Here is a 21,294-nt window from a genome sequence, read left to right on the forward strand (position 1 = left end):
AAGCTTGAGCAACATCAGCCTCAAGAAGCTTGTCACCGACTCTACCCACATCGCAGGACATGCACTTGACCCCATCTTCACTACCAGCAACAGAGTCAGGTACATCCACACCAAACCACTCACCTGGTCTGACCACCACAATGTACACTTCACTACATTCTGACCCACATACCCCGGCACCATTCCCCTCAGGTCCCCACAAAGAAACTAGAAAAAGATATCAGAAGACCAGTGGAACACTGCTCTCCACTCTCACCTCCCAGACTCTACACACAACCCTGAACAAGCAGCTAAGAGCTTCTCGCATTGGATGATAGAATGCACCAACGCCATGGCCCCAGCCAAGACAGTTAAGGGCAAAAAGCAAAGCAAAAGAGAAAGCTGGTTCACCGAGGAACTGCAGACCTCCAAATGCAACTGCCAACTTGAAAGGAAATGGCACATCAGTAAAAAACAGAAGACTGCACCGCCTTCAGGACCGCCCTCAACCAGTACAGCTGCCTCCCGAAAGACACCAAGAAGAACACACTAGAGAACAGCATCAAAGCCAGCTAGAACCACAGCAAAGAACTCTTCACCGTCTTGAAGGAGTTCACCAATCCTGAAGCCACTAAGAACAACGTAACTCCCTCGCAGGAACTGTGAGAAAACCTTGCAGACTTCTTCCACATTATGATCTTAGCTATCTAGGAAAACCTAAAATGCCAACCTTCTGCCGCAGACAGCATCAACCAGCTCACATGCACAAACACGAACCCCGAACGCCTTCTCACCTACTGGGAACTCCTCACCACGCAAGACTCTATCTCCATCATGAACTCTGTACCTTCCAGTGTACCTAGGTCCCTTGCCTCCACAATGTCTTCAACCTTGGAAGCAAAAGAACTGGCGATAAGCTTAGGAAGGTCCTAGATACCGCCATCACCATGACCTCCTTCTCAGAATGGAAGAACTACCGTCACACCTCTCTTCTTCCCTAGCCAGCAAAAGTCCATGAGAAATTAATCAAACATAACTCACCCAACATCTAGAAGGCCACAACCTCCTGAAACCGTACCAATCTGGATTTTGAGCTTACCACAGCACTAAGACAGCCCTGATTGCTGCCACAGATGATATCAGAGTCCTCCTGGACCATGGGGAAACAGCAGCCCTCATCCTTCTGGACCTGTCCGCAGTGTTTGACACAGTCTCCCACCACATCCTGATCAACAGACTCCATCACATCGAGGTTCAAGGAAACACCTTCAAGGATTGCCTCGTATCTCACTGGCAGAACCCAGAGGATCAGTCTCCCACTGTTCACCTCAGAGCCCAAGCAGATCACCCGTGGAGTCCCCAAGAATCATCCCTCAGTCGGATCCTCTTCAACACCTACATGACCTCCCTGGCCATCACCGTCAGATCAGATGGACTCAACATCATCTCCTACGCCAAAGACACACAGCTCATCCTATCACAGACCGAAGATCCTTCCATCGTAAAATCTAACTTCCACAGATGCATGATGAACATAGCAGAGTGGATGAAGGAAAACTGTCTCAAAGTCAAACACCGAAAAAACAGAAGTCCTCATGTTTGGGAACAACACCTGGCCATGGACTGATAGATGGTGGCCCGTAAAGCTCAGCACCCCCTCTGCCCCAACAGACCACGGCCGCAATCTCTGCATCATCCTGAATAGAAAGCTATCTGTTAAGAAAGTAGTTGATGCAGTTTCATCCGCCTGCTTCCATACCCTTCACATGCTCCGCAAGATCTTCAGGTGGCTCACAGGAGACACCAGAAGGACCATCACGTAGACCTTCATCACTAGCAGACAGGACTATGGGAACACACTCTATATAGGAATCACAGCATACCTCCTGAAGAGAAGCCGGACAATACAGAACTCAGTGACAAGACCCTTACTCAACCTCCTCAGAAGGATCCACATCACACCCCATCTTAAAAAACTACACTGATTCAGAAGAGATGCCAGTTCAAGATTGACCCACACCTACAAGGTCCTACACAAAGAAGGACCAGCATACATCAATAAACATCTGACCTTCCACAAACTGACCAGACACATATGATCAGCTCCTCTCTCCCTTGTAGACACCCCATGGATCCAACAAGCAAACAGCGGAGGATGCTCCTTCTCGCACCTGGCAACCAAGGCCTGAGACAATCTCCCCCTGCACCTCAGGACCGCACTGTTACTACAGTGATTTAGAAGAGAACTAAACACCTGAATGTTTGAATGATCATTCCTCCACACAGCAGCACACAGTTTTCCAGTGCCTCTAGACCCTCACAGGTGATTTGCTGCACTCTATAAATGTTTTATTAATTGATTGATTGATTGATTGATTGATTGAGATTTCAATGCTCAATTACAGTGAAACAGTAAAATCAGGCTGTAATCCGATTAGTAGACAGAATACTGGTATTTCTTAAATGAGATGCTGCATATGTTTTGCCACAATATGCCCATTTATGAAGCTTCTGAGAACTAGTATATGTATACTTTTCTGCATTATTTCCACAAGGCATATACTTTCTGAATTGAAGCCTACATGTTGACTGAGAAAGATAAGAATATTATAATTTTCCTACAGAAGAAGGTCAGTCTTAAAAAAAATCCTTGAGCACCACTGTGGCAATGGATGGAGGAGCTAAATGTGTATATATGGTTCTCCAGTGCTGAAAACAAGGGACATTGGAGCTTTCAGAGTGCAGGTTACAAACAGAGGCTATGTACCTGGGGACTCGGGGTTGTCATGGGAGCGCATGTTTAATATACAGCACAATCTCCCTAAATCCCACACCAAGTGGTCATCCCAGCTGAAGGCCTTGAGAAAGGGGCACCCAGCAGCACCACAGACCGTGCCAAATCAAAAGGCACTTTGGCCTCGTGAACTAGGGCTAAAGGACGCTTACATGATCTATACCTCACTGTCTAATGTACAGCAGGACCGGACTGGGAAATCCAAAGCCGCCATGGCAAAACACTCTTACCAGCCCCGCTCCCTTCCTCGCTTGACTCTATTCTCTCTTACCATACATCCATTCACTCTCTCCTCTCTCTCTTCACCCCCTCTGGTCATTCTCTCTCTCCATCCCTCCCTCCCCTTCTTTCCTTCTCTTTCATCATGTTCTCTCTGCTGCAATTATTAATTATGTTGAGGAGTTAGCGAAAATAACAGAGAGACCTGCAGTGTCCAGGATTTCAAAACCGTCCTTTAAGGGTTCCATTCCACTGGGGAAATACCCGGTGGAATAAATAACCAGTCCGGCCCTGCTGTACAGTTGTGTAAAAGTCAGTGTATTGCTTTGTGACTAAAGATATCAAAAAGTTAGCCAGCTGGTGTAACAACCCTGTGAGTCATACCACCATGTCATTCACTTACGGCAGGAAGCGGACTCCCTCCATGCATGGACCTCTGCTCCGGCATCTTGACAAGCCGCCGTGTACGCCTGCAGGTTGCTACAAAGCGCTTGTTGGTCATTGTTCAGCGCACACATATCATAGAGGCAGTGGCTGAAATAGCTGGTGGGGTCAACAAATTTGTGGCAGTTTTGGAAGGGTCCCTCTGTTGCTGTGATCATGCCACACTTGGTGTCTGCTGTGTATGGAGCGGTTCTTTCCTCGCTGCAGACCGGGCATTTGCTACCGCAGCCATCACTGCATTCAGAATCTTTCACTGGAAGCTTCCATGCTGCACAAAACTCATTCACATTTGTACTAGATTCGCCATTTGGCAGCAGGAAATCATCACTCGGATCACCATTGAAGTTCCCACAGAGGCCACACATCTTCTCCTTGTAAGTGTTAGGAACCTTCACTTGCACGTAATGCTCTCCATCATAGAGGACCTCCTCGCCTGCACCTGTGCGGACCACTATATTGTTTCCCTCTTGATTTACCATGACAAGTCCACCATCCAAGGTCACAGGTAGATTGTATCGTTCTTGGTTAATCTTTGTCAAGACAAGAGAAGAGTAAAGAACAACTGGTGAATTAATCAGTACATCATGTTAATTCAGCAAAATATAAAGTTGGTATCAAACAATACATGTAAACAAAGAAATGTAGTTCATGATATGCAACACAACCAAAAGCCTAGCAAAACATAAGAGAAGGATTCTCTAGTTGCACTGTTTCTCATCTATTCTCCATGCCATACAAATGCAGTTTCCTGTACATAAATGTACCTTCCCAACCTCCATGGAGCTTCACATATTAAGGAGGAAAAGTTTCTCTCCAAATCTGAGTGCATAACATCCAGACATATTCACGATATGTGCACAGCAAAAGGGTTCTGGAGGCAAATCGGATATCTCTCAATTTATTAATGCTGTCCATTATATACAGCAGAAAGGTGATCATCAAAAAATAATTATTTGCCTTACAAATAGTGCATTGTTTTGCACAAGTTAAACAAAAAAATGAAAAAAGTTACAGTAGAAAAGTTCATAATAAATCTAATGAGTTACATAAAATAACGAACGTTACATCTGTATCACATTTTTTTCTTTCACGGAGGGTAACTGAAACATCAGTGGTGTTTCAACCTAAGTGGTGTGTGAATGCAGTCTCCCTCAGGAAAGTTAACATTAAAACAGCATTGAAACTGGCAATCAGAAAAAGGAAACTGGTGTGAATGAAACATTTCAAACAATTTCAACTTCACCATCTAATACTGCAAGTCGGAAATTCCCAAAAAGTGGTTTGGGAGGGTCGGATAGAGATGCTCTCATCGACACATGAAGTCAGCAAGTGGGAAATCAAACAACCCTTGCTGAGTGCAGTTATTCAATAATGTGGCATAGTATCAGGTTAAGTGACTTTTTAAAGTTAATTTATGTCGATATGATTGATAATTCAGGAACGAGTTGATTCACATTAATTTGAAGTCGTAAAACAATCTTGTTAGTTACAAAGGATTACAAGACTCCAACAAGTGCGTAAGCTTGTGTAGCGTTTATTTCAGTGTAAGGGAGTCCTCTGTGCTATGATTATCTTACAACTTAAAATGAATGTGAACCAGCTTTGTCCTATATTCCTCAGTGAACTCAACGTGAATGGGTTAGGGGCTCCTCTTTCTAAGGAACAGCTGACCCTCCTACTCTACCCACTATACAAGGGTGCCCACGCCTGGGATCTTCACCCCTGGGTTTATTTGCATAATAATTAAAGAAGACTGTAAATTGGTTATTTTATTTAAATTAATCCAGTTGAGATTAATTAGGGTAAAGGTATTTATTTATTATATTTGGATCTAATTTCAAATCATTAAGTATAAGGGTTAGGATTGCTATCTTGGTTGGGTTAAGGTTACATTCTTTTTAAAAGAATGTAAAAGTAGACAAAAATTGGAACGTTATATTATACATTTTAAGTTAAGGAATTTTATTTTATTTTATTTAAAATAGTTAACAGTTATGCTTAGGGTCGGCATTATATTTATATTAAGGTTAATAATTTCATGTAATTTAATATAATGTAAACTACATTAAGGCGAGATGTACAATTAGATAATACAATTGATTCTCTAAAGTTTATTTTCCTGTCAGTGTAGCAGTGGAGTTACCAGCCAATTTACTAGAAAAGGATTTCGTTTAGGGATTTCAAGGGACAGCGCAATCAATGTGATACACATTTGCTGTTGATAGCAGATAACCTTTGGGTTCCCAGTTTCAGTCCTTGAAGGAACAACTCAGCCTTTCTGTTAACATTGGCAAAATGAGTGCTACTCATTTGACTAATGCTAATAGCATTTGACAATAAGTGGCATAAGGTATTCACTCCAAATCTGCAACAAAAACGCTATTTCCTTAGGTTTGCCACGTGCTATACACCACCTGTCCAGGCATGAAGTTCTCAATGTGCTCCATTTGTTGTGTCTAGTGACCAACCTCCACGCACAAGGTTGATAGCTCTCTTTAGAGTCCGCCATGTGTTCCTTGCCTGTGGCAGCTACATATCCTGCGAGCCAATGTACCATTGCATTGAAAACGCATCTTGCATCTAATTTCTGTCCCTCCATCCAATATGACTCAGCTTGAGAAATGTACGTTTTCTCTCCTGATTGTGAAAGGAGCTGTTTTATTTTATCAGGGTATTCTGACGCAGCCAAATATTTTACTTTGCATTTACAAAGCAGTAATATTATCCCTTGTCTGTGCATCTGCCACTTAGGTATTTTTTGTCTAGGTTAAAGGCATTACCTCGGTTGGAAGGCTTATTATTGCAAAAAAAAAGGATCAGCGTTTTTTTGTCAAACTCAAAGGCCTTACCTGGGTTGAAATGCTGATGCAGACAAAAGAGGGCACACAAACGTACCTTTACCATCCATTTCATTCCCCTTTCCATGGTGATATTGTGGTGGTCCAAGGACACCATCACCATCTTGGCGACCGCCACGTTGCTCTTTTCATGACGTCCATTGCCAACCACCACTGAAAACCTGTGTCCATGCTGACCACTGCAGATGGCCGCTAGTGTGTAGGTGCATGTTCCTTGGTAGTCAATGGCACGGTTATCAAATGATAAGTAATGTCGGTGACCCGCTGCCACACATATGCCGAATCCTGAGGGATGGCAGCCTTGGATTCCGTTCACAACTTTGCACTTCTCGTTGACACCACAGGAGGTCTTCACACATTCTGTGCTTCCACTGTCTGTGCACCTGCATCTCTCCTCACAGGTGGTGTCTGGGAAGAAGTCCTCTCCTTTCTTGTAGTACCTGCCCTTGTAGGTGCAGCCACAGTCTGCGATGGGGACACACGTATCTCCACTCAGCAGAAAACCGTTGTCGCAGAAGCATCCTTCAGTGCAAGGCTCATCACAACCAGTGGGCGGGGCAAGACCATAACAGGTGCCCGGACAGCCTCTGCCACACAACTCATAGTGACTCTTTCCGGGACATTTCAGATCTGTTTCAGACATAAGAACTTATTAATAGCAAATCTGAAGCACGGGTCATTGTGTTTTTAGAACAGATATCGTGCACAGCAGGTGGTAAGGCCAGTTAGTAGTAACAAATAATTCATCAATCAACAGCAAACATTTTTTTCCTTCATTAGGTGCTGCCAAATAATTTGGATGTTTCTGTGCGGGAAAGTTACATGGTTTTTCTCAAGAAGTGTACAGACATTCCTCGTACAATCCACAGATGATGGATGCTCTAGAACATATAACTAACTATATCAAGTTATGCATGTGGCCTAGGCACTCATACTTGTACCCCGAAAGTCTAGGTAGAGGGTTTCTTTTGACAGCTGCCTATCTCTTATGGGTTGTGACACTCACCTTGGGCAGTTACTGTTTTTATTAACTTTTTTGTATTCTACGCAAAAATCCCAATTTATCAATGCACAATAAACATAAAATGCTGGGATAACTGAGCAAGAAAAAAGTTTGCTGTGATTCTGTAAGAGGGCCATCATTGTGAGTTACACCACTGCTGGGGTCTGATGAATACAAGTGACCATGTCACATCCATCCATGACACTAAAGGGGCTCAGAAATTATCGGATGCCATAATGATTGGCTATTTCTAATTTTTGTGTTAAAAACAGGTTTCTTTTGATGCTTAGCATGCCAAGATCCAAATATCAAAGTAAATACTATGGGCCATATTTATACTTTTTGACGCACAACTGCGCCAACGCAGTTGTGCGTCAAAAAATCTGACGCCGGCTAACGCCATTCTGAAGCGCCATGCGGGCGCCGTATTTATTCAATGACGTTAGCTGGCGTTAGCCGGCGGAGCTGCCTGGTGTGCGTCAAACAAAATGACTTACACCAGGCAGCGCCCGCGTAGGGGAATATGGAGCTTGGGCGTCAAAAAATGGGGTAAGTCAGGCTGAGGCAAAATTTTTGCCTCAAGCACAAATCAGGCCCCCCTATGCCACAAAAAAAAAAAAAAAAAATACTTACCTGAACTTACCTTAAGTTCCCTGAGATGGGTCCCTCCATCCTTGGGCGTCCTCCTGGGGTGGGCAAGGGTGGCAGGGGGTGTCCCTGGGGGCATGGGAGGGCACCTCTGGGCTCATTCCGAGCCCACAGGTCCCTTAACGCCTGCCCTGACCAGGCACTAAAAAACGACGCAAAAGCGGCTGGACGTCATTTTTTTGACCCGCCCACTCCCGGGTGTCATTTTTGCCCGGGAGTGTAAATACGGCGCACATGCCTCAGAGTCATTTTTTAGAAGGGAACGCCTACCTTGCATATCATTAACGCAAAGTAGGTGTCCACGCTAAAAAATGACGCAAACTCCATGAACTTTGGCGCTAGACGCGTCTAACGCCAGAGTATAAATATGGAGTTCGTTTTGCGTCGAATTTGCGTAAAAAAAAATGACGCAAATCCGGCGCAAACGGAGTATAAATATGGCCCCATGTCTTTTACCCTTGTTAAATTCTAGCATGTTTCAGCTGACTACATTTAACAAAGGGTGCAATCACATAACTCCGATACCTGCGCAAACAGGTGTCTAAGTAGGCATCGCAAAGTAATGGGCATTTTGTAGCCAGGACCCTAAATTTGTAATGAATTGAGGGTCATAGAAGTGCAACTAATACATTTCTGTTTCTGATTATAAACTTGATTTGAATAGTAAACCTTTTATAATTTAACTGTATCACTGTTTCACTTCTTGTATCCTTTTACCCCAAAGCACTTTCTTAGATTAAAGTATTGCACTCTGCCCATGATACCAAAGGATGAGGCAAGGCTTGTTTTATGGAATATTTGGCTTGACTTCTGGGGTGCCCCCAAACAGTTTGCTTTGTAAGTGTGACGCCAGCGCATGCACGTCTTTCACTATTATCACTCCTTCAGTGTGCCACGATTAGGCCTGGGGGGAGTTTGGGGAGTTCCGCTGCGCAGAACTCTGTGAAGTGACCAAAAAAGAGGTCACTAACTTAACGTTGGAGAGCGCGAGTAAGGAAAAAACTCTGCTATGCAGAGTTTTTCTGAACTCCACCCACTAAGCGGAGCACGGAGTGGGAAAAACTCTGCAAGCAGAGTAGAGTTTACCGGCCAACCCTAGCCAAGATTATTAATTACACTGCTGCTATGTATCTATGCCACACTGCGCATGTCAATGTGTGAAGGCGGTTGTCTTCTCTAACTTTGTCTCAGCGCTTTACGAACTGTTAAACATATGATTGATTAAACAGTGTGAATGTGTGTGTGTGTGTATGTGCACGCATGTGTGTAAGGTGTTGGCTATTTCAATAAAAACAGGCATCAATAGAAACATAAAATCCATTGCTCAGCTTACGGCAGAAATGGTCTGTTCTCCATGCCTTGACCTCTACACCCTTGGCTTGGCAAGCAGTAACGTAGGCCCTGATGGCACTACACACTGTTGATTGTTGACCGTGGGTCTGGCAAGAGTCAAAGATACAATCTTTATAGTAGTTTGTTGGGTCAATGGTTTCATAGCACTGACTGAAGGGTCCATCAGGCTTGGTGAGGACCCCACAGTACTCCTCGGTCGTGTACATTTGCTTTTGTTCTTCGCTGCAGCTTGGACACTTGTCATTGCACTTTTCTTCACATCCTGGGATATCAGCAACTTTCCAACTGTCTGCAAACTCCTCTTCGTTGGATGTTGAATTTCCATCCTTCATGGTCAAGTCATCGTCAGCGTTTCCATTGTTGTTTCCACAAAGTCCAGACACTGCATTGGCATAGGTTTTGGGTATGGTAACACTAACTTCCGAGCCCCAATCAAACATCAATCTCACACCAAAGTCTGTTCTGATAACCACGTTGTCGCCAGAACGGATTGCTTGAAGGTCTCCAAAGTAGAAAGGTAAACAGATCTCAGTCCCATTCACCTAGGAAGAACACAAGACATCACATATTATTGTGCTGAGCCAATTCCAAAAGTCAAACTTTCTGATTTTTCCTTAAATGTTAACTTATTGAGAGCATAAAATTGTGCGGGCATAATAGGCTGCTGTTTGACCTTGCCCATATTTGCCAGTTAATGTACATATTTCTGTTGACCGGTTCTTTGCAGTATGAGATACCGTTTATGAGATATTTTTACCACAATATTGAAATTTTAATATCGAACGCCAACACACTGTCAAGTAGATGTGTAATAATAAACCCATACCTCCCATTTACAAAACTCTTTTAATTTTAGTTAAATATATATATATATATATATATATATATATATATATATATATATATATATATATATATATACTTATAGGGCTTTCAAACAGCCCTCTTCATCCATTGGTCAGTTGTGTCATGCATGCTATTCTTGCGCCTAGTACAGGGGGTCAAAAGGGCGTTAAGGAAGGAAGGCAACCGACTGGACTGAAAAAAAAACACCCATCAACCTCTGCCTCGTTTAAGAAAGGGGAGATATACCCCCACCCAAGACCAAACCAGTGGCACCAGTTAAACAATCCCCCTGGCCCTCCGGGACAGATTAGAATCATCCTCCCCACATGAAATCCTGCCCTAGCAAGCAAAGAGAGAGAGGCCTCCGCCTCGAGATCAACTAGCAATCTAGTGGCCCTCTGGGGTAGCTCACACAAACATTAACTGCCCTTCTTACACTCCCCCTCCCTCAAGGCCTGAAAAGCGTACAACGGAAGGGCAGGAACCCAAGCCAAATAAAGAATAAAAGCCCAAGAACAAGTCTCCCGGGCAGGCTAACCGGTACACTGCACTGCTGTAAGACAATCACTTTTAACTTGTTGATTTAAAACTGTCCTTTGCACATGTTCTCTTCCTGCAAAAGCTTTTATCCCCTGTACTAGATCTTGTTTCCCAGCTGGGGCACGCTCGGAAGTCTTGGCTTCACTGATTATGCCCTAATATGGCATCGATTTAAATTGCAAATGTATTCCAGGCAACCTGACTTTGTATGTTTGCAATGGCAAACACCTCACATATTGTTTGAATCATGATTATTGCTTTTAGGGCTGAGTCTGCTCATCAAAGGTTTCCGCAATTTTCACAGCAGACTTTTCACCACTCCACGTGGCTTAGGGAGTGTAGACCGGGCCACCAGGTGTGGCCTTCTCCCTTTCATCTTATGCACACTGCTGGGGTGTGGTCCCCATCGCCAGTTGGAAAGCCTCTTTTTATTTGTGATCTTAAAAAGCCTTTTTTTTATCGCACATTCTTTTTCATTGTATTTATATCCCTAGTATAAGGTACATTGTAATGGTTAAATTAATTAAACAATAAAGATTCTATCGCTGCAATGAATTTAATTAATCGATCAATAAATATTCTATTCTATTATTAACTTCCCTGTGAGCGATTGCATTTCGCTTTCTTTCTGTGGGACTCTTCACTGGGAGGGGGGAAGGAGAGGTAAAGAGGTGCAGTGATCATCACCACTAAGTGCACCGTGTAATGTGGGGCCCTAGGCCCTCATGCTGGTAAGTAAAGGGACGGAGACACGGTTTAAGGGTGGTACTGAACTGGCCTCAGGCACGTGCGCCCGGCCCCTTTTATTGGCAGGGTCACCTGACTGGTGACGCCTGTGTTGGGTGGGTGTGGGTTATACAAGTAAGACCAGCCCTCAGCAGAGTGGCTGACAGAAACACTAGAATGAGTCCAGCTGGACTCTACATCCCTCCCAAACTTTATTGAGGAACCAAACAAAAGTCCAACCTGTAAAAGAAACAATAACAAAGCACCACAATCAGTCTCTCGGCCTCGAAAAGGCAGACTGCAGAATTGCAGTGGACTTGGTGCAGCTGGGAGCACCCGGACACCTCCGCACGAGTCCATAATTTAACCAGGTACAGCTGGGCACGAACACTGTGTGGATGAAGTCCAGATACTTCAGTCGCTTGTCCACGACCTCACAGTTCGCTGGATATTGTCGATCCGGTCCTGCCTGGGCTCATGTGGTCAAAGTCTATTTACAGTTTCTGATGCGGGTGCATCTGGAGCAGTGGGGAGTCCACTGTACACAGTTCTGGACGGCATTCTGACTCTGGAGATTGTCTACCTCCTCAGACTGCAGATGACGTGACGGCCTGGGGCGCCTGGGAGTCCAGCGGCAGAGAAGCGGCAGTCTTCCCTCTCGTGCCAGATCTCCATCAAGCAGGAGTCTCCTCGAGGCCCTTTCACGGGCTTCCACGGAACTGTGTGGACTGTGCTTGCCTATCTCAGGCCCAGCAAAGACGTCTCAGAGGAACAGCCTACAGGACCACATCCTAGTCTCGCATGGAGCCACAAGGGTTGTTGATGCAGGGTCCGATTGCTCGAGCCATCCGGATTCAGGTGCTCTGGCCACGGTGCAAAGTCTTCAGGTGACCAGTCTCTCGATATGAGACCTCCGTGCTTCCGGATGCCTGACGTGGAGCTGTCTCAGATGCATTCTCTCAGCGATATTCCGCTCTCACAGGAATTTGTTGGAGGCCCTTGTCCCTGGATTGCGGCGGGACTGCGTGGGCTGTGCGGGCCAACGTCGGCCACGCCAAAGGAGTCTCTCTGAACTCTTAACAGGGCCACGTCCTAGTCTTGTGCAACCCCAAGGGTGGATGGTCCAAATGATCTGGTCTGCTCTCACCGGCAGGCGTCTGGTTCACGGAGCTCATGGCAAGTGTTCAGATGATAAGTTTCTACGTTGCCAGACATGCCTTGTCAGCGTCGGTTCTTGTTGCTGACTGTCTCCACTCAGGTGGTGCTGTGCTCCTCCTTCGATGATTGGACGATGCACCACATCATGATGATGATGTTTGTTTTCATCCTGTTGCAGATCAAACAGGTGGCGGCGGCTTCGTCAGCGTAAGGACCACTTGATGGACATAGGGGCCACGGCGGGTCTTGTGTGGCCTGTGCAGTCGGCGTCAGGGATGCCATCACAGCCAAGCAGCCGGTGACAGGTGACAGGTCGGTCGTACTGGGAAGCGTGGGGGACCACCCACATCGCTGTCTTCAGTGACTTCTGCTCACCCCGGTGACTGTCGTGTACTGATGGGTACCTCCTCATCTGCTCGCACGAGTCCTCAGTTGTGTCACTCTACTTCCTTCCACTTTCACACCTGCGATGGAGTTGATCTGTGGTGTGACCGGTCTGTCACACTCCTCTCATCATTTCTTGTTGGCATCGTGCCACTCTCTCTTCTCCTTGGTGTGGCGTCGTGCCACAGGTCACATGTTGCAGCACATGGACCTTGCGCTGCACCTCCGCTGGTACATCTTCCTCTTCGTCCTCGATGTGGCGTTGTGCCACGGGTCGCATGCTGCTTCACACGGACCTCTCACTGCACCTTCGCTGGTGCATCTTGCTCTTCATCCTCAATGTGGCGTTGTGCCACAGGTCGCATGCTGCGTCACATGGACCTATCACTGCACCTCCTCTGGTGCATCTTGCTCGGTCGCAGCCTCTCACAGGCTGAGTCCTGCGGGTAGGACATGATCTGCTCTTCAGGCAGACCTCACCCGGTCTGGTCCGTTCCCGGATCCTCTTGGTGGACCTCTCTCTTCTCCTTCTCTTCACTCGATGGCGCCATTCTTGCGCCTTGAGGCTGCGCTGTTACGGCGCTCACTCCTGCCATCTGCTCTGGCAGGGTCGGTCAGTTCAGATGACCTGCTCACTGATGGGCCAACAGTGGCCATGTTCCGTCGCTGCGCGGCCAGCTGACATGGCCTCTTTTCCCGTGCGTTACGTCACGCTCTCGGGTACTCTCTCCATCTTCACGGACTTTACCCATGTCGTCACATTCTCGGGCGCAGCTCTCTGTGCATGCTGCGCACGTGTCAGTCTCTTTTTTTTTCTGGGCGTCCTGTGGCCACGCCTGGCATGTCCCTTTCTTGTCCTGCGGTGATGTCCATCACTGCTGGGTCATGTGGCGTTCTTTCGGCGGTGGCGGCGGACAGCTGCCAGGGGCTGCGCAGACCATGCGCGCTCTCTTCGTACCTCACGTGGCACTTGCGTCCGTTTCTCACCGTTGCAGCTTGGCTGGGACAGCTGCAGTCTTCTCCTTCCCTTTTTGCAGCGTCGCCCGCGTCGCTTCCTTCTTTCTTGCCGTTTCCGTCTTCTGCGCCGTTTCTGTCCACGGGCGCACTCTTGGTTTGGAGCAGTCACTTTCTGAAGGTGCTGTTGTAAACTTTCCTTCATCCAAGCTTCTCTTCCCTTTAAAACAGAAATAGGGTGCAGTACCGATTCTGGCCACTGGATGCCAGTAGTGCACTTTTTTTCCTAGCTTGAAGACAGTCACACCGTTCGTCTTGCTTCCATTTTGGGTTCAATAACCAGAAGCCTCCCGGCTGAATCAGGGCTGTTGGCAAGTTTTTTAAATATATGTAATTGTCAGATAAAACGGTATGATGGTATTGAAGCTGTGACCATAAAAGAGAACATGCACAACATCTCTTGTTCTCGACACAGGCGCAGCATCTGACACGCACTCCGGTGCCGGAAACCATACTGGCTGTTCTTTGATCACTACTGCAGTATGCGTTTCATGCAATGGCCTGGAGGAGACACGAGGAACATGGCTTTTTCCCTTCTGAGCGTGACAACGCTGCCGCCGTGCCCACAGCTGGATGGCAGAATCTAGCTATATTGCAGTGTCACTGTACAAGCGCTGGAGATGTGCCTGTACCAAAGCATCAAGAACAACACAGGTGTGCACTTTGAGTCACTGCTTAATTTGTAAATAAAAATGTGCAGGTGCCCAAAGCCCTCGCAAAGCCCTGCTGCATTCAAATGTGCGAGTACAGAATACAGAGGCAGCGTAATCCCGAAGCCATCTCGGGCCTCTTCTATCCATTAACCCCTTCGCTGCCAGGCCTTTTCCCCCTCCTGTGCCGAGCCTTTTTTTGGCTATTTGGGGCATTTCGCACTTAGGCCCTCATAACTTTTTTTTTTCACATAAGCTACCCATGCCAGATTTGTGTCCTTTTTTTCCAACATCCTAGGGATTCTAGAGGTACCCAGACTTTGTGGACTCCCCTGAAGGAGACCAGGAAATTAGCCAAAATACAGTGAATTATTATTTTTTTTTTTTTAAAATAGAAAAAAGGGCTGCAGAAGGCAGCTCGTGGTTTTTCCCCTGAAAATGGCATCAACAAAGGGTTTGCGGTGGCAAGATCACCACCTTCCTAGCTTTCAGGAAGAGGCAGACTTGAATTGGAAAACCCAATTTTTCAATACAATTTTGACATTTTACTGGGACATACCACATTTTTACTATTTTTTGTGCTTTCAGCCTCCTTCCAGTTAGTGACCAAAATAGGTAAGAAACCAATGCTGGATCCCAGAAAGCTAAACATTTCTGAAAAGTAGACAACATTCTGAATTCAGCAAGGGGTCATTTGTGTACATCCTACAAGTGTTTCCTACAGAAAATAACAGCTGAAACAACAAAATATTGAAATTGAGGTGAAAAAAACAGCAATTTTTCTCCACGTTTTACTCTGTAACTTTTTCCTGCGATGTCACATTTTTGAAAGCAGTATACCGTTACGTCAGCTGGACTCATCTGGTTGCGGGGATATATAGGGCTTGTAGGTTCATCAAGAACTCTAAGTGCCCAGAGCCAATAAATGAGCTGCACCTTGCAATGGGTTTTTATTCTATACCGGGTATACAGCAATTCATTTGCTGAAATATAAAAAATTAAAAATAGGTATCAAGAAAACCTTTGTATTTCCAAAATGGCCACAAGATAAGGTGTTGAGAAGCAGTGGTTATTTGCACATCTCTGAATTCCGGGGTGCCCATACTAGCATGTGAATTACAGGGCATTTCTCAAATAGACGTGTTTTTTACACACTGCCTTACATTTGGAAGAAAAAATGTAGAGAAAGACAAGGGGCAATAACACTTGTTTTGCTATTCTGTGTTCCCCCAAGTCTCCTGATAAAAATGGTACCTCACTTGTGGGGGTAGGCCTAGCGCCCACGAAAGGAAATGGCTCAAAACACAACATGGACACATCACATTTTTTCACAGAAAACAGAGTTGTTTTTCACAAAGTGCCTAATTGTGGATTAGTGCCTCTAGCTCAGCCGGCACCTGGGGAAACCTAGCAAACCAGTGCATTTTTGAAAACTAGACACCTAGGGGAATCCAAGATGGGGTGACTTGTGGGGCTCTGACCAGGTTCTGTTACCCAGAATCCTTTGCAAACCTTAAAATTTGACCAAAAAACACTTTTCCTCTCATTTCGGTGATAGAAAGTTCTGGAATCTAGGAGGAGCCACAAATTTCCTTCCACCCAGCGTTCCCCCAAGTCTCCCGATAAAAATGGTACCTCACTGTTGTGGGTAGGCCTAACGCCCACGAAAGGAAATGGTTCAAAACACAACATGGACACATCACATTTTTTCACAGAAAACAGAGGTGTTTTTTACAAAGTGCCTACCTGTGGATTTTGGCCTCTAGCTCAGCCGGCCCCTGGGGAAACCTACAAACCAGTGCATTTTTGAAAACTAGACACCTAGGGGAATCCAAGATGGGGTGACTTGTGGGGCTCTGACCAGGTTCTGTTACCCAGAATCCTTTGCAAACCTCAAAATGTGACCAAAAAACACTTTTCCTCTCATTTCGGTGATAGAAAGTTCTGGATTCTAAGAGAAGCCACAAATTTCCTTCCACCCAGCGTTCCCCCAAGTCTCCTGATAAAAATGTTACCTCACTCCTGTGGGTAGGCCTAGTGCCCACGAAAGGAAATGGCCCAAAACACAACGTGGACACATCACATTTTTTCACAGATAACAGAGGTGTTTTTTACAACATGCCTACCTGTGGATTTTGGCCTCTAGCTCAGCCGGCACCTGGGGAAACCTAGCAAACCAGTGCATTTTTTAAAACTAGACACCTAGGGGAATCCAAGATGGGGTGACTTGTGGGGCTCTGACCAGGTTCTGTTACCCAGAATACTTTGCAAACCTCAAAATGTGACCAAAAACACTTTTCCTCTCATTTCGGTGATAGAAAGTTCTGGATTCTAAGAGAAGCCACAAATTTCCTTCCACCCAGCGTTCCCCCAAGTCTCCTGATAAAAATGTTACCTCACTCGTGTGGGTAGGCCTAGTGCCCACGAAAGGAAATGGCCCAAAACACAACGTGGACACATCACATTTTTTCACAGATAACAGGTGTTTTTTACAACATGCCTACCTGTGGATTTTGGCCTCTAGCTCAGCCGGCACCTGGGGAAACCTAGCAAACCAGTGCATTTTTGAAAACTAGACACCTAGGGGAATCCAAGATGGGGTGACTTGTGGGGCTCTGACCCGGTTCTGTTACCCAGAATCCTTTGCAAACCTCAACATTTGACCAAAAAACACTTTTCCTCTCATTTCGGTGATAGAAAGTTCTGGAATCTAGGAGGAGCCACAAATTTCCTTCCACCCAGCGTTCCCCCAAGTCTCCAGATAAAAATGGTACCTCACTGGTGTCGGTAGGCCTAGTGCCCACGAAAGGAAATGGCCCAAAACACAATGTGGACACATCACATTTTTTCACAGAAAACAGAGGTGTTTTTTACAAAGTACCTACCTATGGATTTTGGCCTCTAGCGCAGCCGGCACCTGGGGAAACCTAGCAAACCAGCACATTTTTGAAAACTAGATACCTAGGGGAATCCAAGATGGGGTGACTTGTGGGGCTCTGACCAGGTTCTGTTACCCAGAATCCTTTGCAAACCTCAAAATGTGACCAAAAAACACTTTTCCTCTCATTTCGGTGATAGAAAGTTCTGGATTCTAAGAGAAGCCACAAATTTCCTTCCACCCAGCGTTCCCCCAAGTCTCCTGATAAAAATGTTACCTCACTCGTGTGGGTAGGCCTAGTGCCCACGAAAGGAAATGGCCCAAAACACAACGTGGACACATCACATTTTTTCACAGATAACAGGTGTTTTTTACAACATGCCTACCTGTGGATTTTGGCCTCTAGCTCAGCCGGCACCTGGGGAAACCTAGCAAACCAGTGCATTTTTGAAAACTAGACACCTAGGGGAATCCAAGATGGGGTGACTTGTGGGGCTCTGACCAGGTTCTGTTACCCAGAATCCTTTGCAAACCTTAAAATTTGACCAAAAAACACTTTTCCTCTCATTTCGGTGATAGAAAGTTCTGGAATCTAGGAGGAGCCACAAATTTCCTTCCACCCAGCGTTCCCCCAAGTCTCCCGATAAAAATGGTACCTCACTGTTGTGGGTAGGCCTAACGCCCACGAAAGGAAATGGTTCAAAACACAACATGGACACATCACATTTTTTCACAGAAAACAGAGGTGTTTTTTACAAAGTGCCTACCTGTGGATTTTGGCCTCTAGCTCAGCCGGCCCCTGGGGAAACCTACAAACCAGTGCATTTTTAAAAACTAGACACCTAGGGGAATCCAAGATGGGGTGACTTGTGGGGCTCTGACCAGGTTCTGTTACCCAGAATCCTTTGCAAACCTCAAAATGTGACCAAAAAACACTTTTCCTCTCATTTCGGTGATAGAAAGTTCTGGATTCTAAGAGAAGCCACAAATTTCCTTCCACCCAGCGTTCCCCCAAGTCTCCTGATAAAAATGTTACCTCACTCCTGTGGGTAGGCCTAGTGCCCACGAAAGGAAATGGCCCAAAACACAACGTGGACACATCACATTTTTTCACAGATAACAGAGGTGTTTTTTACAACATGCCTACCTGTGGATTTTGGCCTCTAGCTCAGCCGGCACCTGGGGAAACCTAGCAAACCAGTGCATTTTTGAAAACTAGACACCTAGGGGAATCCAAGATGGGGTGACTTGTGGGGCTCTGACCAGGTTCTGTTACCCAGAATCCTTTGCAAACCTCAAAATGTGACCAAAAAACACTTTTCCTCTCATTTCGGTGATAGAAAGTTCTGGATTCTAAGAGAAGCCACAAATTTCCTTCCACCCAGCGTTCCCCCAAGTCTCCTGATAAAAATGTTACCTCACTCGTGTGGGTAGGCCTAGTGCCCACGAAAGGAAATGGCCCAAAACACAACGTGGACACATCACATTTTTTCACAGATAACAGGTGTTTTTTACAACATGCCTACCTGTGGATTTTGGCCTCTAACTCAGCCGGCACCTGGGGAAACCTAGCAAACCAGTGCATTTTTGAAAACTAGACACCTAGGGGAATCCAAGATTCGGTGACTTGTGGGGCTCTGACCCGGTTCTGTTACCCAGAATCCTTTGCAAACCTCAACATTTGACCAAAAAACACTTTTCCTCTCATTTCGGTGATAGAAAGTTCTGGAATCTAGGAGGAGCCACAAATTTCCTTCCACCCAGCGTTCCCCCAAGTCTCCAGATAAAAATGGTACCTCACTGGTGTGGGTAGGCCTAGTGCCCACGAAAGGAAATGGCCCAAAACACAATGTGGACACATCACATTTTTTCACAGAAAACAGAGGTGTTTTTTACAAAGTACCTACCTATGGATTTTGGCCTCTAGCGCAGCCGGCACCTGGGGAAACCTAGCAAACCAGCACATTTTTGAAAACTAGATACCTAGGGGAATCCAAGATGGGGTGACTTGTGGGGCTCTTACCAGGTTCTGTTACCCAGAATCCTTTGCAAACCTCAAAATTTAACCCCAAAAAAATGTTTTCCTCTCATTTCGGTGACAGAAAGTTCTGGAATCTGAGAGGAGCCACAAATTTACTTCCACCCAGCCTTCCCCCAAGTCTCCCGATAAAAATGGTACCTCACTTGTGTGGGTAGGCCTAGCGCCCACGAAAGGAAATGTCCCAAAATATGACGTGGACACATCAAATTTTTTCACAGAAAACAGAGGTGTTTTTTGCAAAGTGCCTATCTCTGGATTTTGGCCTGTAGCTCAGCCGGCCCCAGGGGGGGGGGCAGAAATGGCCTAAAATAAATTTGCTCCCCCAATCCACCCAGGGAGCGACCCATGCCTACGGGGTCGCTCCCCCTGCGTGACATTGGCGCAAAAAAAAAGATCCCCGGTGCCTAGTTGTTTCTGGGGGCAGATTGACATAAAATCGGCCGATTTGCCCCCAAGGGGGGCAGAAATGGTCTAAATACAATTTGCCTCCCAGGGGAGTGACCCTTGCCTAATGGGTCGCTCCCCATCTCTAAAAAACAAACAAAAAAAAACACACAAAAAAAAATTTGCCCTGGCGCCTAATAACAATAGGCAATCTGCCCCCAGGGGGGCAGAAATGGCTTAAAATAAATTTGGGGGGTGGCGCCCTGACATCACAGGGGGGGGTGGGGGGAACCATCCCTGCCTTGGGGGGGAACCCCACAGAGGCAGCGCTAGCGCTCCCTCTGCGCTCTGTGCCGAGGACATAATGGTTACGTCCTGGGCACAGGAGCACTGTGCCTCAGGACGTAACCATTACGTCCTGGGCACAGAAGGGGTTAAAAGCCCCTCCTGCCCCTTCAGCTCATTCTTGCAGCTTTCTGCTTTCTCCCATTGTGATGCTTTTTCGTATTTCTATTCCTCCGTCTTTCCCATATGTGTCTTTTGCTCTCAGCAATTACTTGAGGCAGAAGAATAAGCCCCGGCTCTCAAAAATAAGGGCTGGTTCTTAGCACTGGAAACAATAAGCACGAATTAAGCACTGGTTTTAGTATTTCAGGCCGCTCACATTTTGTATGTTGCGCGCAAAAGCAGAGCTCCAGCCAGCTTCCCAGTTGCACTTATCCGGATCCGGATGCACAGAGTTTGTCACATATATGTTTGGAAGACAACAGTGAAAAGTATTGCTTCTTAACTACTATTGTACTGCAGTTCTCCAGCAAAATCTGCCAGAGAGATTCCATTGGCTTCTGGTGGGAGAATTTCCAGCTGACACATGCATACCCATATATCATCTTACAGCAATTGAATTGGACTATACAAAACTATACTGACCAGAGGAAAACAGATCCTACTGCTGGGCTAGCAGAGGTCTAGATTATGGCTTACACAGAAGGATGGGTGTTGGGGCGGAAAAGTCCTGGGAATGGATGTGCACCTCTGACCTCGGTGCCCAGCTATTCTAATGCCTAGATCCCTAAGACTGTTGTTTTTTTGTTGTCAGAGACAAACAGGGATCTGGTGGGTGCTCAGTGACACAGTAATTTTCGGATACTCAGGCCTGCATGGTGAAATGTGGAGAGGAGGTAGAGATATTCCCCCAGACAGGTTTGTGTATTTTTGCATTCCTGTAACCTGGGTAAGATACACTGGAAAGGGGAGAGCCAGGCTTCCCTTCTCTAGTGTGTGTCAAAGGGTGTTCTATGATTCAGTGAGAGTTCAGAAAGAAGGGGCCTGGGCACATCTCAGGAAGGAGCCAGGGCTGATAAAGAGAATCATA

The 21,294-nt window shown here is 46.0% G+C and overlaps 1 protein-coding gene across 1 annotated transcript in view; it reads right to left on the reverse strand.

The window, feature by feature from the left end:
• The window catches only part of LOC138246476 (IgGFc-binding protein-like), a 372,467-nt gene that overhangs the window by 79,336 nt on the left and 271,837 nt on the right, over positions 1-21,294 (reverse strand). Inside the window, exons 23-25 of the mRNA XM_069201113.1 lie at positions 9,279-9,840; positions 6,332-6,924; positions 3,396-3,966 (exon numbers count right to left, since the gene is read on the reverse strand). Coding sequence (XP_069057214.1) covers positions 3,396-3,966; positions 6,332-6,924; positions 9,279-9,840 — 1,726 coding nt within the window. The remainder of the gene's footprint in view (positions 1-3,395; positions 3,967-6,331; positions 6,925-9,278; positions 9,841-21,294) is intronic.

This window comes from Pleurodeles waltl, chromosome 7 (genome assembly GCF_031143425.1).
Source record: "Pleurodeles waltl isolate 20211129_DDA chromosome 7, aPleWal1.hap1.20221129, whole genome shotgun sequence".
Lineage (NCBI taxonomy): Eukaryota > Metazoa > Chordata > Amphibia > Caudata > Salamandridae > Pleurodeles > Pleurodeles waltl.